The sequence below is a fragment of the Macaca nemestrina genome, chromosome 4 (assembly GCF_043159975.1).
Source record: "Macaca nemestrina isolate mMacNem1 chromosome 4, mMacNem.hap1, whole genome shotgun sequence".
NCBI classification, from domain to species: Eukaryota; Metazoa; Chordata; class Mammalia; order Primates; family Cercopithecidae; genus Macaca; species Macaca nemestrina.
The window spans coordinates 151,693,536-151,717,907 of record NC_092128.1 but is presented as its reverse complement, the minus strand read 5'-3'; the positions used below and the strand labels follow the sequence as shown (position 1 = coordinate 151,717,907).

At 49.2% G+C, this 24,372-nt stretch overlaps 1 protein-coding gene and 1 non-coding gene across 2 annotated transcripts in view; both read left to right on the top strand.

The window, feature by feature from the left end:
- Positions 1-8,266: 8,266 nt before the first annotated feature.
- Positions 8,267-24,372, top strand: part of LOC105483482 (forkhead box K1) — an 82,657-nt gene continuing 66,551 nt past the window's right edge. Inside the window, exon 1 of the mRNA XM_071095414.1 lies at positions 8,267-8,859. Coding sequence (XP_070951515.1) covers positions 8,282-8,859 — 578 coding nt within the window. The 5' untranslated portion in view covers positions 8,267-8,281. The remainder of the gene's footprint in view (positions 8,860-24,372) is intronic.
- Positions 15,758-15,865, top strand: LOC112427009 (small nucleolar RNA U13). The gene has a single exon (XR_003018431.1). It is a non-coding gene; the product is annotated as a small nucleolar RNA U13 (small nucleolar RNA).

Genomic DNA, 24,372 nt, shown 5'->3' with positions numbered 1-24,372 from the left:
ACCTCTCCCAGGTTCCCGCCATTCTCCTGCCTCAGCCTCCCGAGTAGCTGGGACTACAGGCGCCCACCACTACGCCCGGCTAATTTTCCTTTTCTTTTTTTTGTATTTTTAGTAGAGATGGGGCTTCACCGTGTTAGACAGGATGGTCTCGATCTCCTGACCTTGTGATCCACCCACCTCAGCCTCCCAAAGTGCTGGGATTACAGACGTCAGCTACCGCACCCAGCCCCAAACTGTTTTTCAAAGCTGCTGTACCATTTTGTTTTGTTTTAATCTTTTAAAAATATTTATTTATTTATTTTCAGGCAGGGTCTTGCTCTATTGCCAAGGCTGGAGTACAGTGGCAAGATATAGCTCATTGCATCTTCTACCTCCTGGGCTCAAGGGGTCCTCCTGCCTCCACCTCCCACATTGCTGGGACTACAGGCATGTTCCACCACATTCTGATAATTTTTCATTTTTTTGTAGGGATGGGATTCTCACTGTGTTGCCCAGGCTGGTGTGAAACTCCTGGCCTCAAGCAATCCTCCCGCCTCAGCCTCCCAAAGTGCTGAGATGACAGGCGTGAGCCCCCTCACCCTTCCAGCTGTACCATTTTGCATGCCATTGGCAAGGTAAGAGAGTTCCAGTTGCTCTACATTCTCACCAACAGTTGTTATTGTCAGTTTTGTTTTCTAAGGAATGTTAATAGGCGTGTAGTGATATCTTGTTGTGGTTTTAAGTTGCTCTCTAATAATAATATTGATCATCTTTTCATATGCTTGCTTGTCACCCATACTTTTTTTTTTTTTTTTTTTTTGAGACAGAGTCTTGCTCTGTTGCCCAGGCTGGAGTGCAGTGTCGCGATCTCAGCTCACTGCAACCTCTGCCTCCCGGGTTCCAGCGATTCTCCTGCCTCAGTCTCCTGAGTAGCTGGGACTACGGGGGCCTGCCACCATACCCAGCTAATTTGTGTATGTGTGTGTATTTTTAGTAGAGATGGTGTTTCACCATGTTGGCCAGGCTGGTCTCAAACTCCCGATCTCAGGTGATCTGCCCATCTCAGCCTCCCAGAGTGCAGGCATGAGCCACCATGCCTGGCCCCATATACCTTCTTTGGAGAAGTATCTGTTCATATCTTTCACCTGATTTTTAAATTAATTAACGTGTTTTTAGAGACAGGGTCTCACTCTTGTTGCTCAGACTGGAGTACAGTGGCACAATCATGGCTCACTGAAGTCTCGACCTCCTGGCTCAAGCAATCCTTCTGCTTCAGCCCCCTGAGGAGCTGGGACTACAGGCATGCGCCACCACACCCAGCTAATTTTTGTATTGTTGTAGAGATGGGGTTTCACTATGTTGGCCAGGCTGGATTTGCCGAGTTTTTAATGGACTGTTTCTCTAGATATTTTATTGTCTCTTTAACAATAAAATTAAATAAACTCCTTCTTTCACACAGCCTTAACCTCGTGTAGTGGTCTTGTGGATGGCTTAATGCCTGGAGTTAGTTTTGTTCCTTCTCGTTTCTGCTACCAGCTTCACAGGCTTCTGCTAAGGTAACAGCCTGGCTATGGTGGAGCTTGAAAAGGTTGTCTCGCCCCTCCTTTGCAAACCCTTTTTTTGTTGTTGTTGTTTAGATGGAGTCTCACTTTGTTGCCCAGGCTGGAGTGCAATGGCGCAATCTCAGCTCACTGCAACCTCCACCTCCTGGGTTCAAGTGATTCTCCAGCCTTGCCTCCTGAGTAGCTGGGATTACAGGCGCAAGCCACCATGCCTGGCTAATTTTGTATTTTAGTAGAGATGAGGTCTCACCATGTTGGCCAGGCTGGTCTCAAACTCCTGACCTCAGGTGATCCACCCTCCTCAGCCTCCCAAAGTGCTGGGATTAGAGGCATGAGCCACCACGCCAGGCTGGAACCTTCTTATTTTTCTTTTTTGTTTTGTTTTTGTTTTGAGACAGAATCTCATTCTGTCACCCAGGCTGGAGTGCAGTGGTGTGATCATAGCTCACTGCAGCCTTGACCTCCCAGGCTCAGCCTCCCAAGTAGCTAGGACTACCGGTGTGCTCCACCATGCTTGCCCAATTTTTGTATTTTTTTGTAGAAATGGGGGAGGGGGTCTCATTATGTTGCCCAGGCTGGTCTCCAACTCATGGACTCAAGCAGTCCTCCTGCCTCAGCCTCCCAAAGTGCTGGTGTGAGCCACCGCGCCAGCTATGCTTCTTTTTTTGAGCACGTGCTTTGTGAGACAGCTTTCACATGCCCTCTGGACCGGGAGAGAGTGAGAGAAGAACTCCGTTTCTAACATTTTGGTTGGTCAATGCCTTTTTACTGGTCCTTTTTAAACCTTCCCTGTGGAAGCTACCAACATATCCAATGACTGACTGCATAAGGAAAAAGGAATGGCAAATGATTAAATCCATGTCTGGACTTGCCAAGGTCACAGGGAGTTGGCCTCGTGAACTCCTTGCAGTATTATTGTACAGTGTTTTGCTCCTTGGAGAAAACATCATCTAGGTTTGTAGTTTGTGCACAATTCTTTCTTTCTTTCTTATTTAGTTATTTATTTTTTGAGATGGAGTCTTGCTCTGTCACCAGGCTGGAGTGCAGTGGCACGATCTCGGCTCACTGCAACCTCTGCCTCCCAGGTTCAAGCGATTCGCCTGCCTCAGCCTCCTGAGTAGCTAGGACTACTGGTGCATGGCATCATGCCTGGCTAATTTTTTGTGTTTTAGTAGAGACAGGGTTTTACCGTGTTGGCCAGGCTGGTCTCGATCTCCTAACCTCGTGATCTGCTCACCCCCATCCTCCCAAAGTGCTGGGATTACAGGCCTGAGCCACTGCGCCCAGCCTCTTTCTTTTTTTTTCTTTTTTCTTTTTTTGACCTCCTGAGCTCAAGTGATCCTCCAGCCCCTGTCCCCTAAGTAGCTGGGATTACAGCCATGCGCCACCACACTTGGCTAATTTTTTGTATTTTTTGTGGAGATAGGATTTCACGGTGTTGCTCAGGCTCTTCTCAAACTCCTGACTTCAAGTGATCTATCCACCTCGGCCTCCCAAAGTGCTGGGATTACAGGCATGGGCCACCTCACCTAGCCTACAAGTCTTTTTTTTTGAGATGGAGTCTCGCTCTGTCACCCAGGCTGGAGTGCAATGGCGCCATCTCGGCTCACTGCAACCTCCACCCACCGGGTTCAAGTGATTCTCCTGCCTCAGCTTCCCAAATAGCTGAGATTACAGGTGCCCGTCACCATGCCTGGCTAATTTTTGTATTTTAGTAGAGACTCGGTTTCACCATATTAGGCAGGCTGGTCTCAAATTTCTGACCTCAGGTGATCTACCCGCCTCAGCCTCTCAAAGTGCTGGGATTACAGGCATGAGCCACCACGCCCAGCCTACAATTCTTTACATTTAATATTGTTAGGCCTGTGGGGCCTGGAGGTACATACATGCCTCTTGTCATTAAATAAATCTGTCATTAAGAAGTCAGAAGTCATCTCAATGAGTCCAAAGGAAGAGACTGTATGAGGAGATTGTATGTAAATCTCTCCCTTTACCATTGTGGTAAAATACACATAACATATAATTTAACATCTTAACCGTATTTTTTTTTTTTTTTTTTTTGAGACAGAGTCTCATGTCTCACTCTGTCTCCAAGGCCGGAGTGCAGTGGCGCAATCTCGGCTCACTACAACCTCCGCTTCCTGGGTTCAAGTGATTCTCCTACCTCAGCCTCCTGAGTAGCTGAGATTACAGGTGCCTGCCACCATGCCCATCTCTATTTTAGTAGAGATGGGGTTTCACCATGTTGGTCAGGCTGGTCTCGAACTCTTGAGCTCAAGTGATCTGCCTGCCTCAGCCTCTCAGAGTGCTGGGATTATAGGCATGAGCCACCACGCCCGGCCATCTGAATCATTTTTAAGTGCACAGATCAGTGGCATCAAGCACGCTCACAGTGTTATGCAACCAACACCATCATCCACCTCCAAAATGTTCTCATCTTCCCAAACAGAAACTCTGTCCCTATTCGACAGTAACTCCCCGTCTCCCCTCTCCCAGTCTCTAGCACCCAGCATTCTACTCTCGTCTCTATGACTCTTACTGCCCAAGGGAACCCATAGAAATGGAATCACACTGCATTTGTCTTTCTGTGACCAGCTTATTTCACTGAGCATAATGTCCTCAAAGTCCATCCCTTCACATGTCACGTATGTCAGAGTTTCCTTCCTTTTCAAGGCTGAATCATACCCCACTGGATGTGGTACCACAGGGGTAAATGCATGCTTGGATTGCTTCCATCTGCTGGTTCTTGTGAATAAATAACGCTGCTGTGAGCATAGCATGCAAGTGTCTCTTCAAGACCCTGCTTGCAGTTCTTTGGGGTATAAACCCAGAAGTGGAAGTCTGCATTGCATCTTATGGGAACTCTAGTATATTTATTTATTTATTTGTTTATTTATTGAGACAGAACTTCGCTCTATCACCCAGGCTGAAGCGCAGTAGCGCGATCTCGGTTCACTGCAACCTCTGCCTCCCAGGTTCAAGCAATCCTCATGCCTCAGCCTCCTGAGTAGCTGGGACAGGTGCACACCACTACACCCCGGGTATTTTTTTTTTTTTTTTTTGTATTTTGGTAGTGACAGGGTTTCACCGTGTTGGCCAGGCTGGTCTGAAACTCCTGACCTCAGGTGATCACCCACCTCAGCCTCTCAAAATGCTGGGATTACAGGTGTGAGCCACTGCACCCTGCCTAGTTTTAACTTTTTGAGGACCCTCCATGATGTTTCCCACAGAGGCTACCCCATCTTCCATTCCCACCAACAGTGTGTGTGTAAATGCCTTTGCAGGAGATCAATATCTCCTGCATCCTTTTGCTTCTCTGCACCTCTCTCCTTTCGCTTCTCTTGCTGGTCTCCAGCTTCCTAAGGAACCTCCGCCGTCATTCTGGCCTATTTCAGGTTCAGGATCCCCATGGCAGCGGGAATGATTGCATTTCAGATACTGCACGTCGGTGTGCCTGCCGTCTTGCACTTAAAGCCCCTCAATGGCTTCCCACTACTCTAGGATCAGCCCCAGATCCTATAGGACCCATCTCGGCCCTTCTTCCCTCCTTAGCCTAACCTGGTTCAGTTGAACATGGCCACTCGGTTCCACACACAGTGGCCACCTGCCTACCCCTCCATGTCCCATACTTCCTTCTTTATCACACACAGTTTCCTGGCAGGGGCACTGCCCTCACAGTCCCTTGCCACTTCTCTAATCAGGCATCCCTTAGACCTCAGGGAGGAGCCCCCGACTCTGTTTACCATCCTCCCCACCTCAATCAAGCAGGTACTCTAGTTACTGCTCCTGCTAAAAATGCGTTCCTTGGCTGGCCACCATGGCTCACGCCAAAGTGCCTGTAATCCCAGCACTTTGGGAGTCCGAGGCAGGCGGATCATGAGGTCAAGAGATCAAGACTATCCTGGCAAACATGGTGAAACCCTATCTCTACTAAACATACAAAAATTAGCCGGGTGTGGTGGTGCACACCTGTAGTCCCAGCTACTCAGGAGGCTGAGGCAGAAGACTCGCTTGAACCCGGGAGGCGGAGGTTGCAGTGAGCCGAGATCGCGCCACTGCACTCCAGCCTGGGCTACTGAGGGGGACTCTGTCTCAAAAAAAAAAAAAAAAAAGGAAAAAAAAATGCTTTCCTTGCCTCCCACTTACCTCTGTTTGCATGCACATATTCAAGACTGAGAGATGAGATTAATACCTATTTCAGCCCCAGATTGGAGCACGGTGTGTGCGGGGCAGGGAAGCTCCCGCCTTAGGCCCAGTCTCTCGTCTATACTCGCACATCACCATGCACTAGTCCCTCACCGGATGTGTCATAGCTGTGACTTGATTTTACTTTTACTAGATGTGTCTTTGATTTAATATCTGCATCTCCCCCTCGACTATAATCTCCATCAGGGTGGGAACTGTGTCTCCTTTCCCACCCTTAATAATTCATAAATGAGGGAAATGTGGAAACTGCACTGCCTTTTTAGGGGGATCTGAATTGGCAATGGAGGACCAGGCTACTGAAGTCCCAAAGGGATCCCAGTGATGCCCACGTTTGCCACTCCCTGTTTTCAGCTAACATTTCTCTCTGGGGCATTCTCTCAGATCTGTCTTGCCTGGATCTAGCATATCGAATGAGTGAATGAAGGGCTCTAAAAAGAAAGAGAGCTAGGCTGGGCGCGGTGGCTCACGCCTGTAACCCAGCATTTTGGGAGGCTGAGGTGGGAGACTGCTTGAGCCCTGGAGTTGGAGACCAGCTTGGGCAATATAACGAGACCCTGTCACTATACAAAATTTAAAAAGGCCGGGCGAGGTGGTTCACGCCTGCAATCCCAGCACTTTGGGAGGTTGAGGTGGGTGGATCACCTGAGGTCAGGAGTTCAAGACCAGCCTCACCAACATGGTGAAACTCCATCTCTACTAAAAATACAAAAATTAGCTGGGTGTGGTGGCAGATGCCTATAATCCCAGATACTTGGGAGGCTGAGGCAGGAAAATCGCTTGGACCCGGGAGGCAGAGGTTGCAGTGAGCCAAGACTGCACCATTGCACTCCAGCCTGAATGACAGAGTAAGACTCTGTCTCAAAATTAAAAAAAAAGAGAAAACTTAAAAATTAAAAATTAGTTGGGCATGGTGGCTCATAGTCCCAGCTACTTGGGAGGGTGAGGTGGGAAAATCACCTGAGTCTGGGAGGTCGAGCTGCAGTGAGCTATGACTGCGCCACTGCACTCCAGCCTGGGTGACAGAGTGAGACCCTGTCTCAAAAGAAAAAGACAAGAAAGAGAGAGAGAGAGAGAAGGAAGGGAGGGAGGGAGGGAAAGAGAGAAAGAGAGAAAGAGAGAAAGAAAGAAAGAAAGAAAGAAAGAAAGAAAGAAAGAAAGAAAGAAAGAAAGAAAGAAAGAAAGAAAGAAAGAAAAAAAGGAAAGGAAAGGAAAGTAATAAAAAAAGAAAAGAGGCCAGGCACGGTGGCTCTAGCCTGTAATCCCAGCACTTTGGGAGGCCGACACGGGCGGATCACGAGGTCAGGAGATCGAGACCATCCTGGCTAACCCGGTGAAACCCCGTCTCTACTAAAACATACAAAAAAAAAAAAAAAAAAAAAAAACTAGCCGGGCGAGGTGGCGGGCGCCTGTAGTCCCAGCTACTCGGGAGGCTGAGGCAGGAGAATGGCGTAAACCCGGGAGGCGGAGCTTGTACTGAGCTGAGATCCGGCCACTGCACTCCAGCCTGGGCGACAGAGCCAGACTCCGTCTCAAAAAAAAAAAAAAAAAAAAGAAAAGAAAAGAAAGGAGGGAGGGAGAGAGCGAGGGAGGGAGAGAGCGAGGGAGGGAGGGAAGGAAGGAAGGAGGGAAGGAAGGAGGGAGGGAAGGAAGGAAGGAAGGAAGGAAGGAAGGAAGGAAGGAAAGAAGGAAGGAAACAAGGGATCAGGGATTCAGGTATCCATCTCAAGTGGTCTTCAGTTACAGTAAAGTATGATGACCTTTAATCTGAGGGTTTAAGAATGATCAGGCCTGGCACTGTGGCTCACACGGGTAATCCCAGCGCCTTGGGAGGTCGAGATAGATAGATCTCTTGAGATCAGGAGTTTGAGACCAGCCTGGCCAACACAGCAAGACCCTGTCTCTATAAAAAGTAAAAAAATTAGCTGGGCATGGTGGCACTTGGCAGGCAGAGGCAGGAGGGTCCCTTGAGCACAGGAGGTGGAAGTTGCAGTGAGTTATGATTGTGCCACTACACTCCAGCCTGGGCGACAGAGCGAGATTAAAATATAAACATATGTATTATATATAATACACACATATTTTATCTTCTATCTATCTTACACTTTAGGGTTGGGGGGCTGGAGTGGCTGGGGCGGAGACACAGCTGAGGTCATCTGTTCCTTTCTCCAGTGACCCAGGCTCAAAACTTTCCAGATGGGCATTTCAAGGGTCCCCTGTTCCCCCCATGGAGGAAAGGGCGTCCACCGGCTGCAGCCCCGCGGGCAGGGGGCTAGGTGCGCCGGGTCCAGCTCTCCGGGGGACCCCCCAGCCCTGCCAGCACAGGCCTCGCCCCCGGCCCCCAGCTGGCGCGCGCCGCGTGGGCTGCGCTGGGCGGGACCGGCGGGCGGGCGAGGCGCACGGTGGGCTGGGAGGCTCCGCTCCGCGCCGGCGCGATCTGGTCCGGGTTTCCGCGCCCGCCCAGCGCCCCGGCCTCCCCGCCCCCCGCGCCGCCGCTGCAGCCGCAGCCGCCGGAGGCCGCTCGGAGCCGCGCGAACATGGCCGAAGTCGGCGAGGACAGCGGCGCCCGCGCCCTGCTCGCGCTGCGCTCGGCGCCCTGCAGCCCCGTGCTGTGCGCCGCAGCCGCCGCCGCCGCCTTCCCCGCGGCCGCGCCCCCGCCGGCCCCAGCGCAGCCCCAGCCTCCGCCTGGGCCGCCGCTGCCGCCGCCGCCGCCGCTGCCTCCCGGCGCGATCGCGGGCGCGGGCTCCTCCGGGGGCTCCTCCGGGGGCTCCTCCGGGGTATCCGGAGACTCCGGGGGCGCGGGCGCGGGCGCGGCGCCGGCCCTGGTGGCCGCGGCGGCCGCCTCGGTGCGGCAGAGCCCGGGGCCGGCGCTGGCGCGGCTGGAGGGCCGCGAGTTCGAGTTCCTCATGCGCCAGCCCAGCGTCACCATCGGCCGCAACTCGTCGCAGGGCTCGGTGGACTTGAACATGGGCCTGTCCAGCTTCATCTCGCGGCGCCACCTGCAGCTCAGCTTCCAGGAGCCGCACTTCTACCTGCGCTGCCTCGGCAAGAACGGCGTCTTCGTGGACGGGGCCTTCCAGCGGCGCGGCGCGCCCGCCTTGCAGCTGCCCAAGCAGTGAGTGCCCCCGCGACCCCCGCCGCCCGCACCCGGGGCTCACCCCCGACCTCGATCTCTGAGGCCCAGACCTGGGGATCCCCCTACAGCCTACCTGGCCTGAGCCCCCACCACCCCCAGCCACCCCCGTTAACCCCCGACCGGCCTGGACCCCGGGGTCAACCCCGACCCCCGCCTCCTGGGTCCCTGGGGTCACCTAGACCCCAATTCTGGACCCTCCGGCCTGAGGATTCTCCTCCACTTTCGCCGGCCTGGACACCCCGTCGCTCCCGACCTCCACCGGCCTGTACTCGGGTCAACCCCTACCCACACTTCGCGGCTCCTGGGGTCACCCCTGACCTCATCTCCCACCGGCCTGGGCTCCTGGAGCCACCCCTACCCCAAGCCCACCTGGCTGGGCTTCTTAGGTCACCCCTGACCCAGATCCCTGCTGTCCCCCAGCTCCCACTGGCCTGGACTCGGTGGTCATTCTTAACTCCTACTGGCCTAGATCCCTGCGGTCGTTTACGTCCCCACCCCGCGTAAACAGGCAAGGTCAACCATGACCCCCACTTCCTAGGCCACCCCCCCGGGCCACCCCGACCACTAACCCCACAAGCCTGGGCTCGCAGGGCCACTCCCACCCCAGCTCCGCCCAGCTGGACACTGAGGTCACCCTGACCCCAGTCCCTGTTTCTTGGGCCTGGGGATCACCCTCAACCCTTCCAGGTCACCCCGGACCCCCACCAGCTTGAACTCCAGGGTCACCCCAGCCTGGCCTGGTTTTCAGGACTACCCCCGACCCCCACCAGCCAGGGCCTCAAGTCACCTCAGTGCCTGATCCCTGCGGTCCTGGACCCCAGTGGCCACCTCTGACCCTGTCTGGTCTGGACCCTTGGATCACCCCGACCCCATCCAGTCTGGGTCCTGGGGGGCCCCAGCACACTCACCCAGGACAGTGGGAAGGGTGTTGCTCCGGGAAGTGCGAGCTCCCTAGTAGTTTGGACTGTGCTGAAGGAGCAGAGGCCTGGCAGGGAGAGGAGAGGACAGGAAGCCTGTGCCTCAGTTTACCTCGCCAGTGAGTGCTCCTGGGATGGAGTAGCAGGACCCCAAGCTCAAATTAGATTCCCCTGGGCCCGAGGTCGCCGGGGCAGAGAGACCCAGCTGGGCCTGGATGGCTGCCCAGGCCTGTTGGTGCCTTTTCAAAGCATCCCATGGTCACCTCCTGCCCATTCCGGTTCCCTCCTTTCCAGCTCCACCGCCGGCCCTCCGGACCCTGTGCTCTGCCCCGGACCTCAAGGTCTGTTGATCAGGAGAAAGCCTGTTTAATTACTCATTTCCTCTGGAGCCACTTTCTTTTTCTATTTAGTGATTGCCTCTAACTCATCACCAGTGTTTATATTTCTTCAATGTGGTTCTTGTTCCAGGGTTGTCTGTCTAATTACTCCCTTTTATAAACGCCTTGCGTCTGGGGAATTTTTGCTGGGGTAATTCCCAGGGCCCAAAGTTTGTGTCTGTAAACTTCTCCCCATTTTTAGAGTCTTGGCATGTTTGGTTACAAATATCGCATTGAATAATTTACAATGCAACATCAACAATGACTCACTCCCTCTTGGGGCGTGAGAGGGGAAGTATACCTTTTCCTAGCCATGCTGAAAGGTGTGCATTTTGGTAAAATCAGAACCCAGGAGATAACAAAGTTGTTCTTTGCCTCAGTTATTACTCTGTTCTCTCTTTTCCATAACCAATGTACTCTCTTCTGTTTGGGGCCATTAAATGCATTTGCTGGCCACTCTCCCTTCCAGTAAGAAAATGACAGGTAGGCTCCCCAGGCCCCCCTTAGAGACCTGCTTTACAGATGCACTTTTATGTAACTCAGGTTCACCAAGTACTTCCATTAAACAGTCTTGTTTTCAGGTTTCCTGCTCCAGCCATGGAAACAGGTACACTCCCCAGTCAGACCCAGCTTTAGTGAATCTTGAAGGAGGTTTTCACGGTATTTTTTTTTTCTAACTCAAGGGGAAAAAATTTCGACCTCAGATTGTCTACAAATAGGCCAGTAGCGGGTTTGTTATTTATGAAATGTTATCAGTGTATACAGTCCTTGCACATTTATGCTCCAGGGAGCTCGTGTTCTCAGTGGGTGCATTACCAGGCATCGTGGTGGAGCTGTCAGGCTACACGGATGCCCGCCCGCTGACTTGGTGCATTAGATGTGTGTGAAGTGCTCGGTGCACTGTGCCTGTCTGTTTTTATTTGACTTCACCTGCACATGTGAGCAATATCTATGTAGGCAGCATGTAAAATTTACAAGAACAAAGCACACGTGCAGAAGGAAAAACATTAAGTGGATGTCTATGTCCACCCTCCTAGAAAAGAGCTGTTTGCTTCTTTTGTCTTTCTTTTTTTTTTTTTTGTCACGGAGTCTTGCTCTGTTGCCCAGAGTGGCGTGCAATGGCTCACTGCAAACTCCACCTCCTGGATTCAAGTGATTCTCCTGCCTCAGCCTCCTGAGTAGCTGGGATTACAGGCACATACCACCACGCCAGGCTAATTTTTTGGATTTTTAGTAGAGATGGGGTTTCGCTGTGTTAGCCAGGATGGTCTCGATCTCCTGACTTTGTGATCTGCCCCCCTCGGCCTCCCAAAGTGCTGGGATTACAGACGTGAGCCACTGTACCTGGCCTCACTTTTTTTTTTAATTTTAGAAAACTTATACCTAAGTAGTCATATATGTAGCACAGGCTGTTACAAACTTCTTTTTGGTTAGGTAGATTCTTTTTTTTTTTTTTCGAGATGGAGTCTGCTCTGTCGCCCAGGCTGGAGTGCAGTGGCGCGATCTCAGCTCACTGCAAGCTCTACCTCCCGGGTTCACGCCATTCTCCTGCCTCAGCCTCCCAGGGAGCTGGGACTACAGGCGCCCGCCACCATGCTTGGTTAATTTTTTGTATTTTTAGTAGAGACGGAGTTTCACCGTGTTAGCCAGGATGTTCTCGATCTCCTGACCTTGTGATCCGCCCGCCTCAGCCTCCCAAAGTGCTGGGATTACAGGCGTGAGCCACCGCACCCTGCCTGGTTAGGTAAAGATTCTTAAGCCTGGCCGGGCGTGGTGGCTCATACCTGTAATCCCAGCACTTTGGGAGGCCAAGGTGGGTGGATCACTTGAGTTCAGGAGTTCAAGACCACCCTGGTCAATATGGTGAAACCTTGTCTCTACTAAAAATACAAAAATTAGCTGGGCGTGGTGGCTTGTGCCTGTAGTCCCAGTTACTTGGGAGGCTGAGGCAGAAGAATCGCCTGAACCTGGGAGGCGGAGGTTGCAGTGAGCTGACATCACGCCACTGTACTCTATCCTGGGCGACAGAGCAAGACTCCATCTCAATAAAAAACAAAACAAAACAAAAAACAAAAAATGCTTCTTAAGCCTGTTACGTTGAAAGTCATCAAGAAATTTTAAGGATTTCAGAGCAAGGAAGTTAGATGCTTAAGTTTTTGTCACCCTAAATGGGAAATTCACCACCGAATGTCAGGAATTACTGTGTCTGTTTTCTCTCGGGCTTTGGTACCTGCTATTGCCATTGCTACTGGAAATTGTGAATTTCTTTACTGTAAACTACAAATTTTCTTGCCGTGTTGGAATGTGATTGCCTTGGACGTGCTTGGATTTGGTGGGAGGTCTATGGGAGGTCTATGGACGTGCTTGGATTTGGTGGGAGGTTGGTGCCCACACCATTTTCCAAAGCTGTGTGATCCAGGGCCACTCTCTTCACCTTGGGACAGGTGCATGCCACACACACTTCCTATACGGCTCCCACTCAGGAAGGATGCCAGAATTCACCCCTGTTTGTTACTGGAGGTATATAATTCCAAATCTTCAATATTTTTAATTATTGGCGGGGGAAATAAAAATGACTTGTGACCCAGCTTAGAGCTGATCTCGCTCCACTGGGTGTCTGACAGTATGCGTGGTGGGTAAGCATCTTGCCAGAGCCCCCAGGCACAGGGGAGAGTGCGTGGATTCTGATTCAGGTTTGCTTGGTGTTGAGTTGGAGGAACTGCCCGGGTGTCCGTCATAGCGTTTCTCCTAGACCATAAGCTCCCTGTAGCTGGGGCCGAGAATTTATGATCTTTCACCAGAGACCTAGCGCAGGCACTGGCTGGTATTAGGTACACAGCAACTGAGTTCTGTTTGTTGAGTGAACAAATTAATGACTAAATGAATTTGCAGCTTCCATAGGAGAAAAACAGTGTCATCGATTTAGCCTGGTGTCCTAAAAGCACCATGAGCCTGTCATGGGGGGAATTCAGACAGCCTTCTTCGGTTATGGGGAAGTGGGGGTGAGGTGTGTGTGTGCTGTCATTCTTGATGCCACTTAATTTTTTCTTTTTTTTTTTGAGATGGAGGCTCTCTGTTCCCCAGGCTGGAGTGCAGTGGTGCCATCTCGGCTCACTGCAAGCTCCGCCTCCCGGTTCACGCCATTCTCCTGCCTCAGCCTCCTGAGTAGCTGGGACTACAGGCGCCTGCTACCACGCCCTGCTAATTTTTTGTATTTTTAGTAGAGACGGGGTTTCACCATGTTAGCCAGGATGGTCTTGATCTCCTGACCTTGTGATCCATCCGCCTCAGCCTCCCAAAGTACTGGGATTACTGACATGAGCCACCGTGCCCGACCTTTTTTCCCCTTTTTACATAGTTAATGTGTCCAACTGAATTCTTGGTTTGTTTGTTTGTTTTTGTTTTTTTGCGACAGAGTTTCACTCTGTCGCCCAGGCTGGAGTGCAGGGGTGTGATCTCAGCTCACTGCAACCTCCGCCTCCCAGGTTCAAGTCTCTCCTGCCTCACCCTCCTGAGTAGCTGGGATTACAGGCGCACATCACCACACCTGGCTAATTTTTGTATTTTTAGTGGAGACGGGGTTTCACCATGTTGGCCAGGCTGGTCTGGAACTCCTGACCTCAGGTGATCCACCCACCTTAGCCTCTCAAAAGTGCTCGGATGTCAGGCGTGAGCTGCTGCGCCCGGCCCCAACTGAATTCTTGATGCCACTTAATTTTGAATTTCAATTATCCAATTCAAAATTCAAAAAATTTGTTTTTCTCATGAACCTGAGACCCTGTGTGTATCCCATACTTGCTTTTCTCTCTTTCTCTGCAACCTTTTCCCCCAGTATTTTTATAGTAAATGTGGATTGCTTGAATAATTACAATGAGAATGAGACTTCTGTTTGTGGTAACTTTGAGTGGTAAGATTCATATGGGTGTCTTTTTTTCTTTATACTTTTCTGTGTTTTCCATGTTTTCTGAAGTGAACGTGGTTACTTTTTAAAATTATTTTTTAATTCTGTAGAGACGGGGTCTCACCATGTTGCCCAGGTTAGTCTGGAACTCCTGGCCTCAAACGATCCTCCCACCTTGGCCTCCTAAAGTGTTGGGATTACAGGCGTGAGCCACTATGCCCAGCTTCTTTTTTAAAAACACACTTTTTATCATGGACAATTTCAAACATAGACGTAGAGTAACAAGCTTCCACATGGCTGTTGCCGGCTTCAGCAGCTATCATCGTGTGGCAGGCTTCTTTATCTTCGCCCCCATTCACCTTTCCCCCTCGCCCCAGTTATTTAGAAGCAAATCACAGATGTCATCTTACTTTGTCTATAAATATTTCAACCAAAATTTCTAGAAGATAAGAATTCTTAAAAAAAAAAAAAAAAACAGTGTCATTATCACACCTAAAAAATGAATAATAATTTCTTACTGTCCTCGAATAATCAGTGCGTAGGTTTCTCTTACCGTCTGCATAGTTATTTTCTTTTCTTTTTTTTTTTTGAGACAGAGTCTTCGCTCTGTCGCACAGGCTAGCGTGCAGTGGCACTATCTTGGCTGACTGCAACCTCCACCTCCCAGGTTCAAGCGATTCTCCTGCCTTGGCCTCCTAAGTAGCTGGGATTACAGGCATGCAACACCACACCCGACTCATTTTTGTTTTTAGTAGAGACGGGGTTTCGCATATTGGCCAGTCTAGTCTCGAACTCCTGTCTCCAGTGATCCGCCCGCCTCAGCCTCTCAAAGTGTTGAGATTACAGGCGTGAGCCCCCAGGCCCGGCACCCGCTGCTTTTTTCTCATGGGGTCTTTTGTCCTGTGTAGTTCCTCATACCTGCCTTTGCAATTGGATTCTGCCAGCATCTGTTCACTATGTCCCTTCCCCTTGTCATTTCTATAAACTGGTGACTAGACCCGGGGATTCCATCAGACTCAAGTGTGTTTTGTTTTGCTTTGTTTTGCTTTTTTTTTTTTGCCAGAACTGCCTTATAGGTGGTGGTGCATGCAGAGGTGAAAATGTCTGGGTGTCCCCCCTAATTTGTAACATTAGCAGCTTTTGGTGGTCGTTGCCTGGGTCCCTTAATTTGTTCTTACCTGTACTTTTTTTTTTTTTTTGAGATGGAGTTTCACTCTTGTCACCCAGGATGGAGTGCAGTGGCACCATCTTGGTTCATTGCAACCCCTGCCTCCCAGGTTCAAGCAATTCTCCTGCCTCTGCCTCCTGAGTAGCTGGGATTGCAGGCGTCGACCACCATGGCTGGCTAATTTTTGTATTGTTAGTAGAGAGGGGGTTTCGCCATGTTACCCAGGCCAGTGTTGAACTCCTGACCTCAGGTGATCCGCCTACCTCAGCCTCCCGGAGTGCTGGGATTGCAGATGTGAGCCACCGCGGCCGGCCACCTGTACTTTTTTGTAGTTCGTTTTGGCTGCCAGCGTGGATAGTGCCTGGGTTACCATGCCCCAGCTGCTGAGAGGTGCATTGTGAATGGCAGGTGTTATGGATCACAGCCTCTGCACATGTGCCAGGAGAAAAAGTAATTGTAACCACCAAAGCGTTTTACTACATAAATGTTTTAGCCCCTATAAAAACATCCGGAGATCCTTTTGTTGTTCATGAGCCTGACAATTGGGTGTTTTCACGCGGCGGCATCTGAGATGTGCCACCCTGGAACCTTGTTACGACGTGGGCACATTACCTGTCTGACCTGAAAAACAATTAATAAATAAAACATACAGAAGCCAGTTTTGCGTGGCTATTTCCAACTGGTCACTTGAAGAATATCGAATTATACAATTACTTACACATTGTATAACCATCATAAAATTAGTCACAGATTGACATGACATTATCTTGAAATTAATTGGAAAAGTACCCCAGACCTGGGGAAGTCAAACGCCTCACTACGCGGCATCAAGGATGGTCACGGCATTCCTCTTCTCCTGGGGTTTTCCCACCCTTGTCACTGCCCTCACCCAGTCCCCTTAGGTGACCCAGCGCCTGGGTGGCTCATGCTTGGCTGGTGCAGGAGTGGGCGTATGTGCTGAGCTGGGCTTTGCACTTGGGACAAGAGAGGGTGTCAGATCAGTCTCTTTCCAGCGGGTAGACGTGAAAACTCAGATGGTGCTGTCTCGCTTCTCCATGTGAAGGATCAGCCTGCAGTGCCAAAGGTGACGGGAAGAGCTGTGATTAGGGAGGGTTGGTCTCTTAGTGAAGGAAGCCATGGAGGAGACAAAGAGGGGCATCGGGCCTGACTCCTGAGATCTGGTGGCCCCAGGACCGGAGAGGAGCAGATCCAGGTGCAGGATCTGCTGAAGGAAGGAACGTTCCTGTTGGGTGATGGTTTTGAACCAGACCTGGGGAGAACAATCACTGCTGTAGAGGTTAGTGGGGAGCTGCTTCGCGGAACAGGGTGAAGCTTTAGTTTTAGTCCGGTGGTATCTTGATAGTCAAAAAATGAAATGCGGCATCTCCAAATAAAGTCTTTATTCTGGTTTTTTGCTAGTTGGCAGTTATTGTGTATCACATGTGTTTGTTCCAAGTTAGACTGTCAACTTGTTAAAAGTTACTTTAAAAAGCTCTGTGGGCATGTAGCAAGTACATTGGGTCGATGTTAAAAATATGAGCCACTTTCTAGTATTTGGTGCACGTTGAATTTTTTGGGCTTGCCGCCTTAAGAGAACTTACATAGGATTTTAAAAGTCAGTCTCTGAGGAGGGTGCTGTCATGTAGTATTATTGAACTGAATTTAGAATATTCGCATGAAAGCCTTTGTCATATTGATGGAGGAATAGGGTTTGTGGGTGCTAAAAGTGTAGGATGTAGTGGTGTTCTTATTTAGTATTTTTGAAAAGACGCAGCTATGTTTAAAATTGTGTGCTGAAATGAGACTAAAGCATTTGATTTGGAGATAGAGTAATTTACGATTTGCTGTTTTTGCATCTTGTGAATGTCAGAGGATAAACTTGCTAAATTAATGACAACTCAAATTGCAGCAATGCCTCATTTCCATAATTACCCTACATTTAAAGCATTTCATATTAAAATGAGAGGATTGTATAAAATGTTTTTAGTTTGATTTCCTGGAAATAGGCCCCTGCATCGTGACTCGTTGGGTGATCTTGCACTTAATTTTCATTGCGACTATTACTTTTCACGAGTTTCTAGTTTCCTGGTAAAATGTTGCCGGGTAATTAAAAAGGATAAAAACCAGAATGTGCGTGTGAGTGTAGCTGGTGAGTTGACAAAGCAAAACCAAGAAGGCGTGCGGCTTGCTGCCAGGAGTCGGAGGAACCAGGGTTCAAGAACTCGCCTCACCTGACCCATTTCTACAGTGTTGACAATGTATGTTTTCCTTGGATGCTGTGAAGATGAGTTCGGGCGTGTTTTGCTTTACTTAAACATAACAGTTCCATCATTAAATCATGAACTGCTTGCAAAGCATAGCTTTTCTCTCCTAAGAATACTTTTCAAGAGGTATACAAACTGATCAATAGGCATACAGAATACAGATGGGGAATTTTTTTTTTTTTTTTTTTTGAGACAGAGCCTCCATCTGTCTCCCAGGCTGGAGTGTAGTGGGGCGATCTCAGCTGACTGCGACCTCCGCCTCCCAGGTTCAAGCAATTCTCCTGTCTCAGCCTCCCAAGTAGCTGGCATAACAGGCACGTGCCACCACGCCCAGCTAATTTTTGTATTTTTAGTAGAGACGGAGTTTTACTGTGTTGGCCAGGCTGGTCTCGAACTCTTGACCTCAAATGATCCACCCACCTCAGCCTCCCAAAGTGCTAGGATTACAGGCGTGAGCCACCACGCCCGGCCCTGGTGGGGATTATATACATGATTTGATGAAGAAGAATCTCGTCTGTCCTCAGTCTTGCATCGAACCTTGCTGGGAAAGGTGTGAACTGTCTTCCGTATGTTTCCTCAGAGGACGCTGAGCTCTGATCATGTTGCCGCCCTGCCCAGAAACCTCGGTAGCTCCCGTGTTCCCAGGGGGTGAGGCCCTGCCCCTCAGCAGAGACCCCGGTATTCTGAAGCTGCTCCCCTAACCTGTTCCCCTAAGTGTCAAAGGGCATTGTTCTCTTTGGGCAGAATGACTGCTGGACATTCTGTGCTCATACGAGCAATTCCTAGATGTGTTTTAGTCTCAGGACATTTTTATACTCTTAAACTCCTACACATTACTGGGGATCCCAAAGAGCTTTGGTTTATACAGGCTCTATCTGTTGACGCTGACCGTATTAGAAATTAAAATATACATATTTATTCATCTACTCAAAAATAGCAATAATACTCTATTTCAAAAAATATTTTTATGAAAAAAATATATTCCCTCCCCCCAAAAAAAATAGAATAAGAGGTTTTTTGGTAGAACTCTGTAATGTCTGGCTTAATAGAAGACAGCTGGAATCCATGGCTGCTTCTGCTTTTAGTCGGCGTTGATGCATGTTTAGGCTGAAGTACATGGAGAAAAGCCAGCCTCCTGAGGATACGTAATTGGAAAAGGGAGTGTTTTTGTAGCCTTTTCAGATATTGCGGATGTTCCTGGATACCTCACTAAAACCTGACAAGGGATAGTTTCTTTTGTTGTTGTTTTTGTTTTGAGACAGAGTTTCGCTCTGTTGCCCAGGCTGGAGTGCAGTGGCACGATCTCAGCTCACTGCAACCTCTGCCTCCCAGGTTCAAGCGATTCTTCTGCCTCAGCTTCCTGAGTAGCTGGGATTACAGGCATGTGCCACCACGCCCGGCTAATTTTGTATTTTTAGTAGAGACAGGGTTTCATCATGTAAGCCAGCTGATCTCGAACTCCTGACCTCAGGTGATCTGCCTGCCTTGGCCTCCCAAAGTGCTGGGATTGCAGGCGTGAGCCACTGCGCCTGGCTGGGTAATTTCTTTTTATTTATTTATTTATTTTTTTGAGACAGCGTCTTGCTCTGTCGCCCAGGCTAGAGTGCAGTGGTGCAATCATAGCTCACTGTAGCCTCGCCCTCCTGGGCGCAAACAGTCCTCCTGCCTCAGCCTCCCAAGTAGCTGGGACTACAAGTGAGCACCACCAAACCAGTTAATTTCTTTTATTTATTTATTTATTTAATTAGTTAGTTAGTTAGTTAGTTAGTTAGTTACTTTTGGTCGAGATGGGGTCTTGCCGCGTTTCCCTGGCTGGTCTCAAACTCCTGGCCTTAAGTCATCCTCTGCTGTAATATCCATGGATGTTTTATACTGTGTTACGTTAAAACCTGTTGCTCTATCTTTCATTTTGAATGAATCTTTTGGCACCTCTGTGTGATTTTGTAACATCATACTTGGCCATTGGGAAGATTATTGATTGAGTTATGCAGATCTTCTAATGTTAATATAATTATACAAAACAAAGTCTGTTTTATCCTGAGGTTCAGCTCATAGTTAAACTTGGTCTCTTCAAACCTAGTAAGCTGTGTTTTTAAAAACAGAGATCTTTTATAGGAAAATGCTTTTTGTAGTCAGTTAATTTTTAAATCTGTTTTAAAAGTTGAATGACACAGCATATTTTTTAATAGACTTTTTATAGAGCAGTTTTAGGTTCACAGCAAAAGCATATTTTTATAGAAATAAAGTTATATAATTTAGTAATTGGCCTTATTAGCATCTTATGACATGACTTGGCTAAATTTAGTGTATTTTTTTAAATGCACAGTAATTTTTTTTTTTTTTTTTTTTTTTGAGACGGAGTCTTGCTCTGTCACCCAGGCTGGAGTGCAGTGGCCGGATCTCAGCTCACTGCAAGCTCCGCCTCCCAGGTTCACGCCATTCTCCTGCCTCAGCCTCCCGAGTAGCTCAGCCACCTGACTACAGGTGCCCGCCACCTCGCCCGGCTAGTTTTTTGTATTTTTTAGTAGAGACGGGGTTTCACCGTGTTAGCCAGGATGGTCTCAATCTCCTGACCTCGTGATCCGCCCGTCTCGGCCTCCCAAAGTGCTGGGATTACAGGCTTGAGCCACCGCGCCCGGCCCACAGTAATTTTTTGATGATTTAGGGTGGCACAATTCATCCTGTTAGTTACTGCCGTTATTTTCCGCGGGGGCCTCTGTCCCCCAAGCTGCTCTCTGATGGTGCCCCTAGCCTTTCAGCCACTGATGTGGGTGTCCCCTCCCCTTGAGAACAGCAGAGCAATGGGGGAGGTGGGACAGGGTTGGGATGTCCCAGATGAGTCCTAAAGTCAGTAACAGAATTTGTCTTTGTTTGTTTGTTTGTTTTGTTTTTTGTTTGTTTGATTGATTTTGAGACGATCTTGTTCTGTTGCCCAGGCTGGTCTCCAACTCCTAGGCTCAAGTGATCCTCTAGCCTCTGCCTCCCAATGTGCTCAGGTGTGAGCCACCTCACCTGACTGCAAATAAGCTCTTTAAAAAAATAACAAAACTTTTTTTTTTTTTGTAGAGACAGGGCATTGTTGTCCAGGCTGGAGTACAGTGGCGTGATCACAGCTCACCGTAGCCTCTAACTCCTGGGCTCAAGCGATCCTCCTGCCTCAGCCTTCTAAGTAGCTGATACTACAGGTGCCCACCACCATGCCTGGCTAATTTTTTAAAATTATTTTTATAGAGACCAGTGTCTCACTATGTTGCCCAGACTGGTCTTGAACTCCTGGGCTCCCATGATCCTCCCACCTGGGCTTCCCAAAATGTTGGGGTTATAGGCCTGGGCCATGCACCCAGCCAGAATGGGTTTGTATGGAGACAGTGTTGTGTGGGATTTTTCATGAAACTTTTCTAAGTTTTTGTTGTTGTTGTTGTTGTTGTTTTTTTTTTTTTAACTTCGAAACATTTACATCAAAATAAGCAGACTTTTTGAAAAACGATGCCACTTTGGATAAACATAAAAATTCATTTTCTCCCTCCCCAGTCTGATAGGAACTCTTGGGGAAATTTCTCTCTCTCTCTCTTTTCCTTCTCACTAGAAATCACAGTAAATCAGCAGTACACCGAGAATAAAAGCAATCTGCTGCCTGTTCTGAAAAAACTTTGCTTTTTGTGATTTGTATCATGAGGGTGAAGGGTCCTTACTGTTTTTTCAAACATACAGTTGTGACAGAGGCTCCTCCCAGCCCCACCCACGGACCCCAACAGTGCCCGGTCTTACAAATGGATTCTGGGGCTTGGTCTTTGTTTTTGTTGGGGGCAGCATATGGAACCCAAAAATAATATCACAGCCTAGATTTGGAGCTTTGTGCCAGCTTTGTCTGTAGGATGACCGGTGTGGGTCTCACCTGGTGGCCGGGAGTCCACAGGGGTCTATTAGCAGCAGGGAGCTGCAGGGCGCCTGTCAGCGGAGACCGTCTCATTCCCCAAACCTAGAAGCCAGAGGGACTGACGCCCGGATAAATGCATAAGCTGCCGCGGGTGGGGTTAGTCGTCTATAGAAAACCTTCCCCAAAATACACCCTCCCATCCTGTGACTTGGATACAGTTTACTGATGAAATTAGGGAATCTCCTACCCCTTACCAAGAAGCTGTGGCTGGAACTTAGTCAATGAAAAATGATTTGTAAACTTAGTAACTCTTTGGAGCTGACTTCGAAAGAATGTTTAAAATGATAGCTGATACTGCCAGACAACAGATCAGGCCGGCCTTAGCCATGAGGTTCCAGAAGAAGGAAAACTGCAGAGTTTGTGTTCGCTACCTCTGCCCTTGGGATGGAGCCATTCTGTCTGCTTGGCCTTACAGCCTTGGCATTGGGAACAGTGATTCATCGCCGTTTGATGAAAACATCTTTCCCTTAAGAACATCCACCTCCCTCGGGTTGGAGTCCATATTAACCAGGGAACACTTGCAGCCCTAATTTGGTTCCTAACCTGCAGAAAGATTCTGCTAGAATCTCCACCTTCCTTTGCAATTCTCTTTTTCTCCGTAAGTTGTGGTGTGGACAGATTTTACAGGCCTGCCCACCCTTGGATTGGCCAGTCAGGGATTGGCCATGGCGAGTCTAGAACTTTCTGTGGTGGTAGAAATGTTTTATATCTGTGCTGTCCAACATGGCTGCCACTAGGCATGTATGGCTGTTGAATGTTTGAAATGTGGCTCAAGGCCGGGCGTGGTGGCTCGCGCCTGTAATCCCAGCACTTTGGGAGGCCAAGGTGAGAGGATCACCTGAGGTCAGGAGTTTGAGACCACCCTGGCCAACATAGTGAAACCCCGTCTCTACTAAAAATACAAAAATTAGCTGGGCATGGAGGCTCACGCCTGTAGTCCCAGCTACTCGGGAGGCTGAGGCAGGAGAATCACTTGAACTTGGGAGGTGGAGGTGGCAGTGAGCTGAGATCGTGCCACTGCATTCCAGCCTGGGCAACAGAGCAAAACTCTGTCTCAAAAATAATAATGATAATAAAAATAAAATGAAATGTGGCTCATGTCACTACAGAACTGAATTTTTCATTTGGCTTTAGTAATTTTTTTTTCTTTTTTTTTTCTTTTTTTTCTTTTTTTTGGAGACAGGGTCTCACTCTGTCGCCCAGGCTAGGGTACAGTGGTGCAATCGTGGCTCACTGCAGCCTCTAGCTCCCAGGGCTCAGATGATCCTCCCATCTCAGCCTCCTGGGCAGCTGGGACTACAGGTGTGTGCCACTACACCCTGCTCATTTTTGTATTTTTTATAGAGACGGGGTTTTACCATGTTGTTCAGGCTGGTCTTGAACTCCTGGGTGCAAGCAATCCACCCACCTCAACCTCCCAAAGTGCTGAGATTATACACGTGAGCCACCGCCTCTGGCCCCAGTGTTAGTTTTTAAGATAAATTGAAGTGGCCATACACGCTGCTGGTCAGCAGTGCCCTTGAAGAGTTGCAGGTCTGTGAGTTCCCTGGTGACTGGGCGTGGCCACTGCCTCAGTTTACCCCATTGACCTCAGTGGCACAAGTATGATTTTCTGCAGTTGGCTTTGAAGTGGAAATGATCGGGAAGGTCTGGTCAAGGCTGTGGGATTTTGCAGACCACCGAAGTTGTCTGTGGTCACAAGGTGTCCTAAGGCAGGAAGCCCGCCCACCAAAGTTGTCTGTGGTCACAGGGCGTCCTAAGGCAGGGAGCCTGCCCACCAGACCTCTGTTAAAGGCTCTTTATGAAATGTCTTGTGGCCTGGCATGGTGGCTCCCACCTGTAATCCCAGCACTTTGGGAGGCTGAGGTGGGTGGATCAACTGAGTCAGGAGTTCAAGACCAATCGGCTAACATGGTGAAACCCCGCCTCTACTAAAAATACAAAAATTAGCCAGGCGTGGTGGCTCATGCCTGTAATCCCGGCACTTTGGGAGGCCGAGGTGGGAGGATCACCTGAGGTCTGGAGTTCGAGACCAGCCTGACCAATATGGAGAAACCCCATCTCTACTAAAAATACAAAATCAACTGGGTGTGGTGGCACATGCCTGTGGTCCCAGCTACTCGGGAGGCTGAGGCAGGAGAATTGCTTGAATCCGGGAGGCAGAGGTTGTGATGAGCTGAGATGGCACCATTGCACTCCAGCCTGGGCAACAAGAGCGAAACTCCATCTCAAAAAACAAAAACAAAAAACAAAAAACAAAAAAACCCTATAATAATTAGCTGGGTATGGTGGCATGTGCCTGTAATCCCAGCTTGTTAGGAGCCTGAGGCAGGAGAATCTCTTGAACCCGGGAGGCAGAGGCTGCAGTGAGCTAAGGTTGTAGCACTGCACTCCAGCCTGGGCAACAGAGCAAGACTCTGTCTCAAAAAAAAAAAAAAAAAAAAGAAAAGAGTCTTGTGCTGACTCTGACACCTGACATATATTAGGAGGGGAGGCTTCCATTTGTCCCTGTTTTAACCCTACTTCTTGAAGCCAAAGGAAAGAAACAAATCATCTGAGAGAAGATTCTGATGATTAATAAAGAAGAGGGACAAGCTTGCTGATGTGGGGGAAAAAAATCGTGGAGGCCCTGTCTAGCTTGGATTTCCTGTGCATATTGGCTGTGGGTGGATTACATGTGAGCTCATAAATGCTAATATTTTGCTTATGTCCTTGCAGATTTGTAAATTCCTTGATAAGTAGGCACGTGTCTGTTGTCTACCTGTCACATGGTTGTACCAGGTAGCCTTTGCTTAATAAGCCCTCGGAGTATGGGCTTTGAGCTCATGGAACTTGCGCAGTGGTGATTAAGCATTGGCGTAAATACCGGGTATCTCCGTCTCCCAGAAGCTGCGAGTCCCTCGAGGGCAGGGGCTGGTTCTTTCGGGA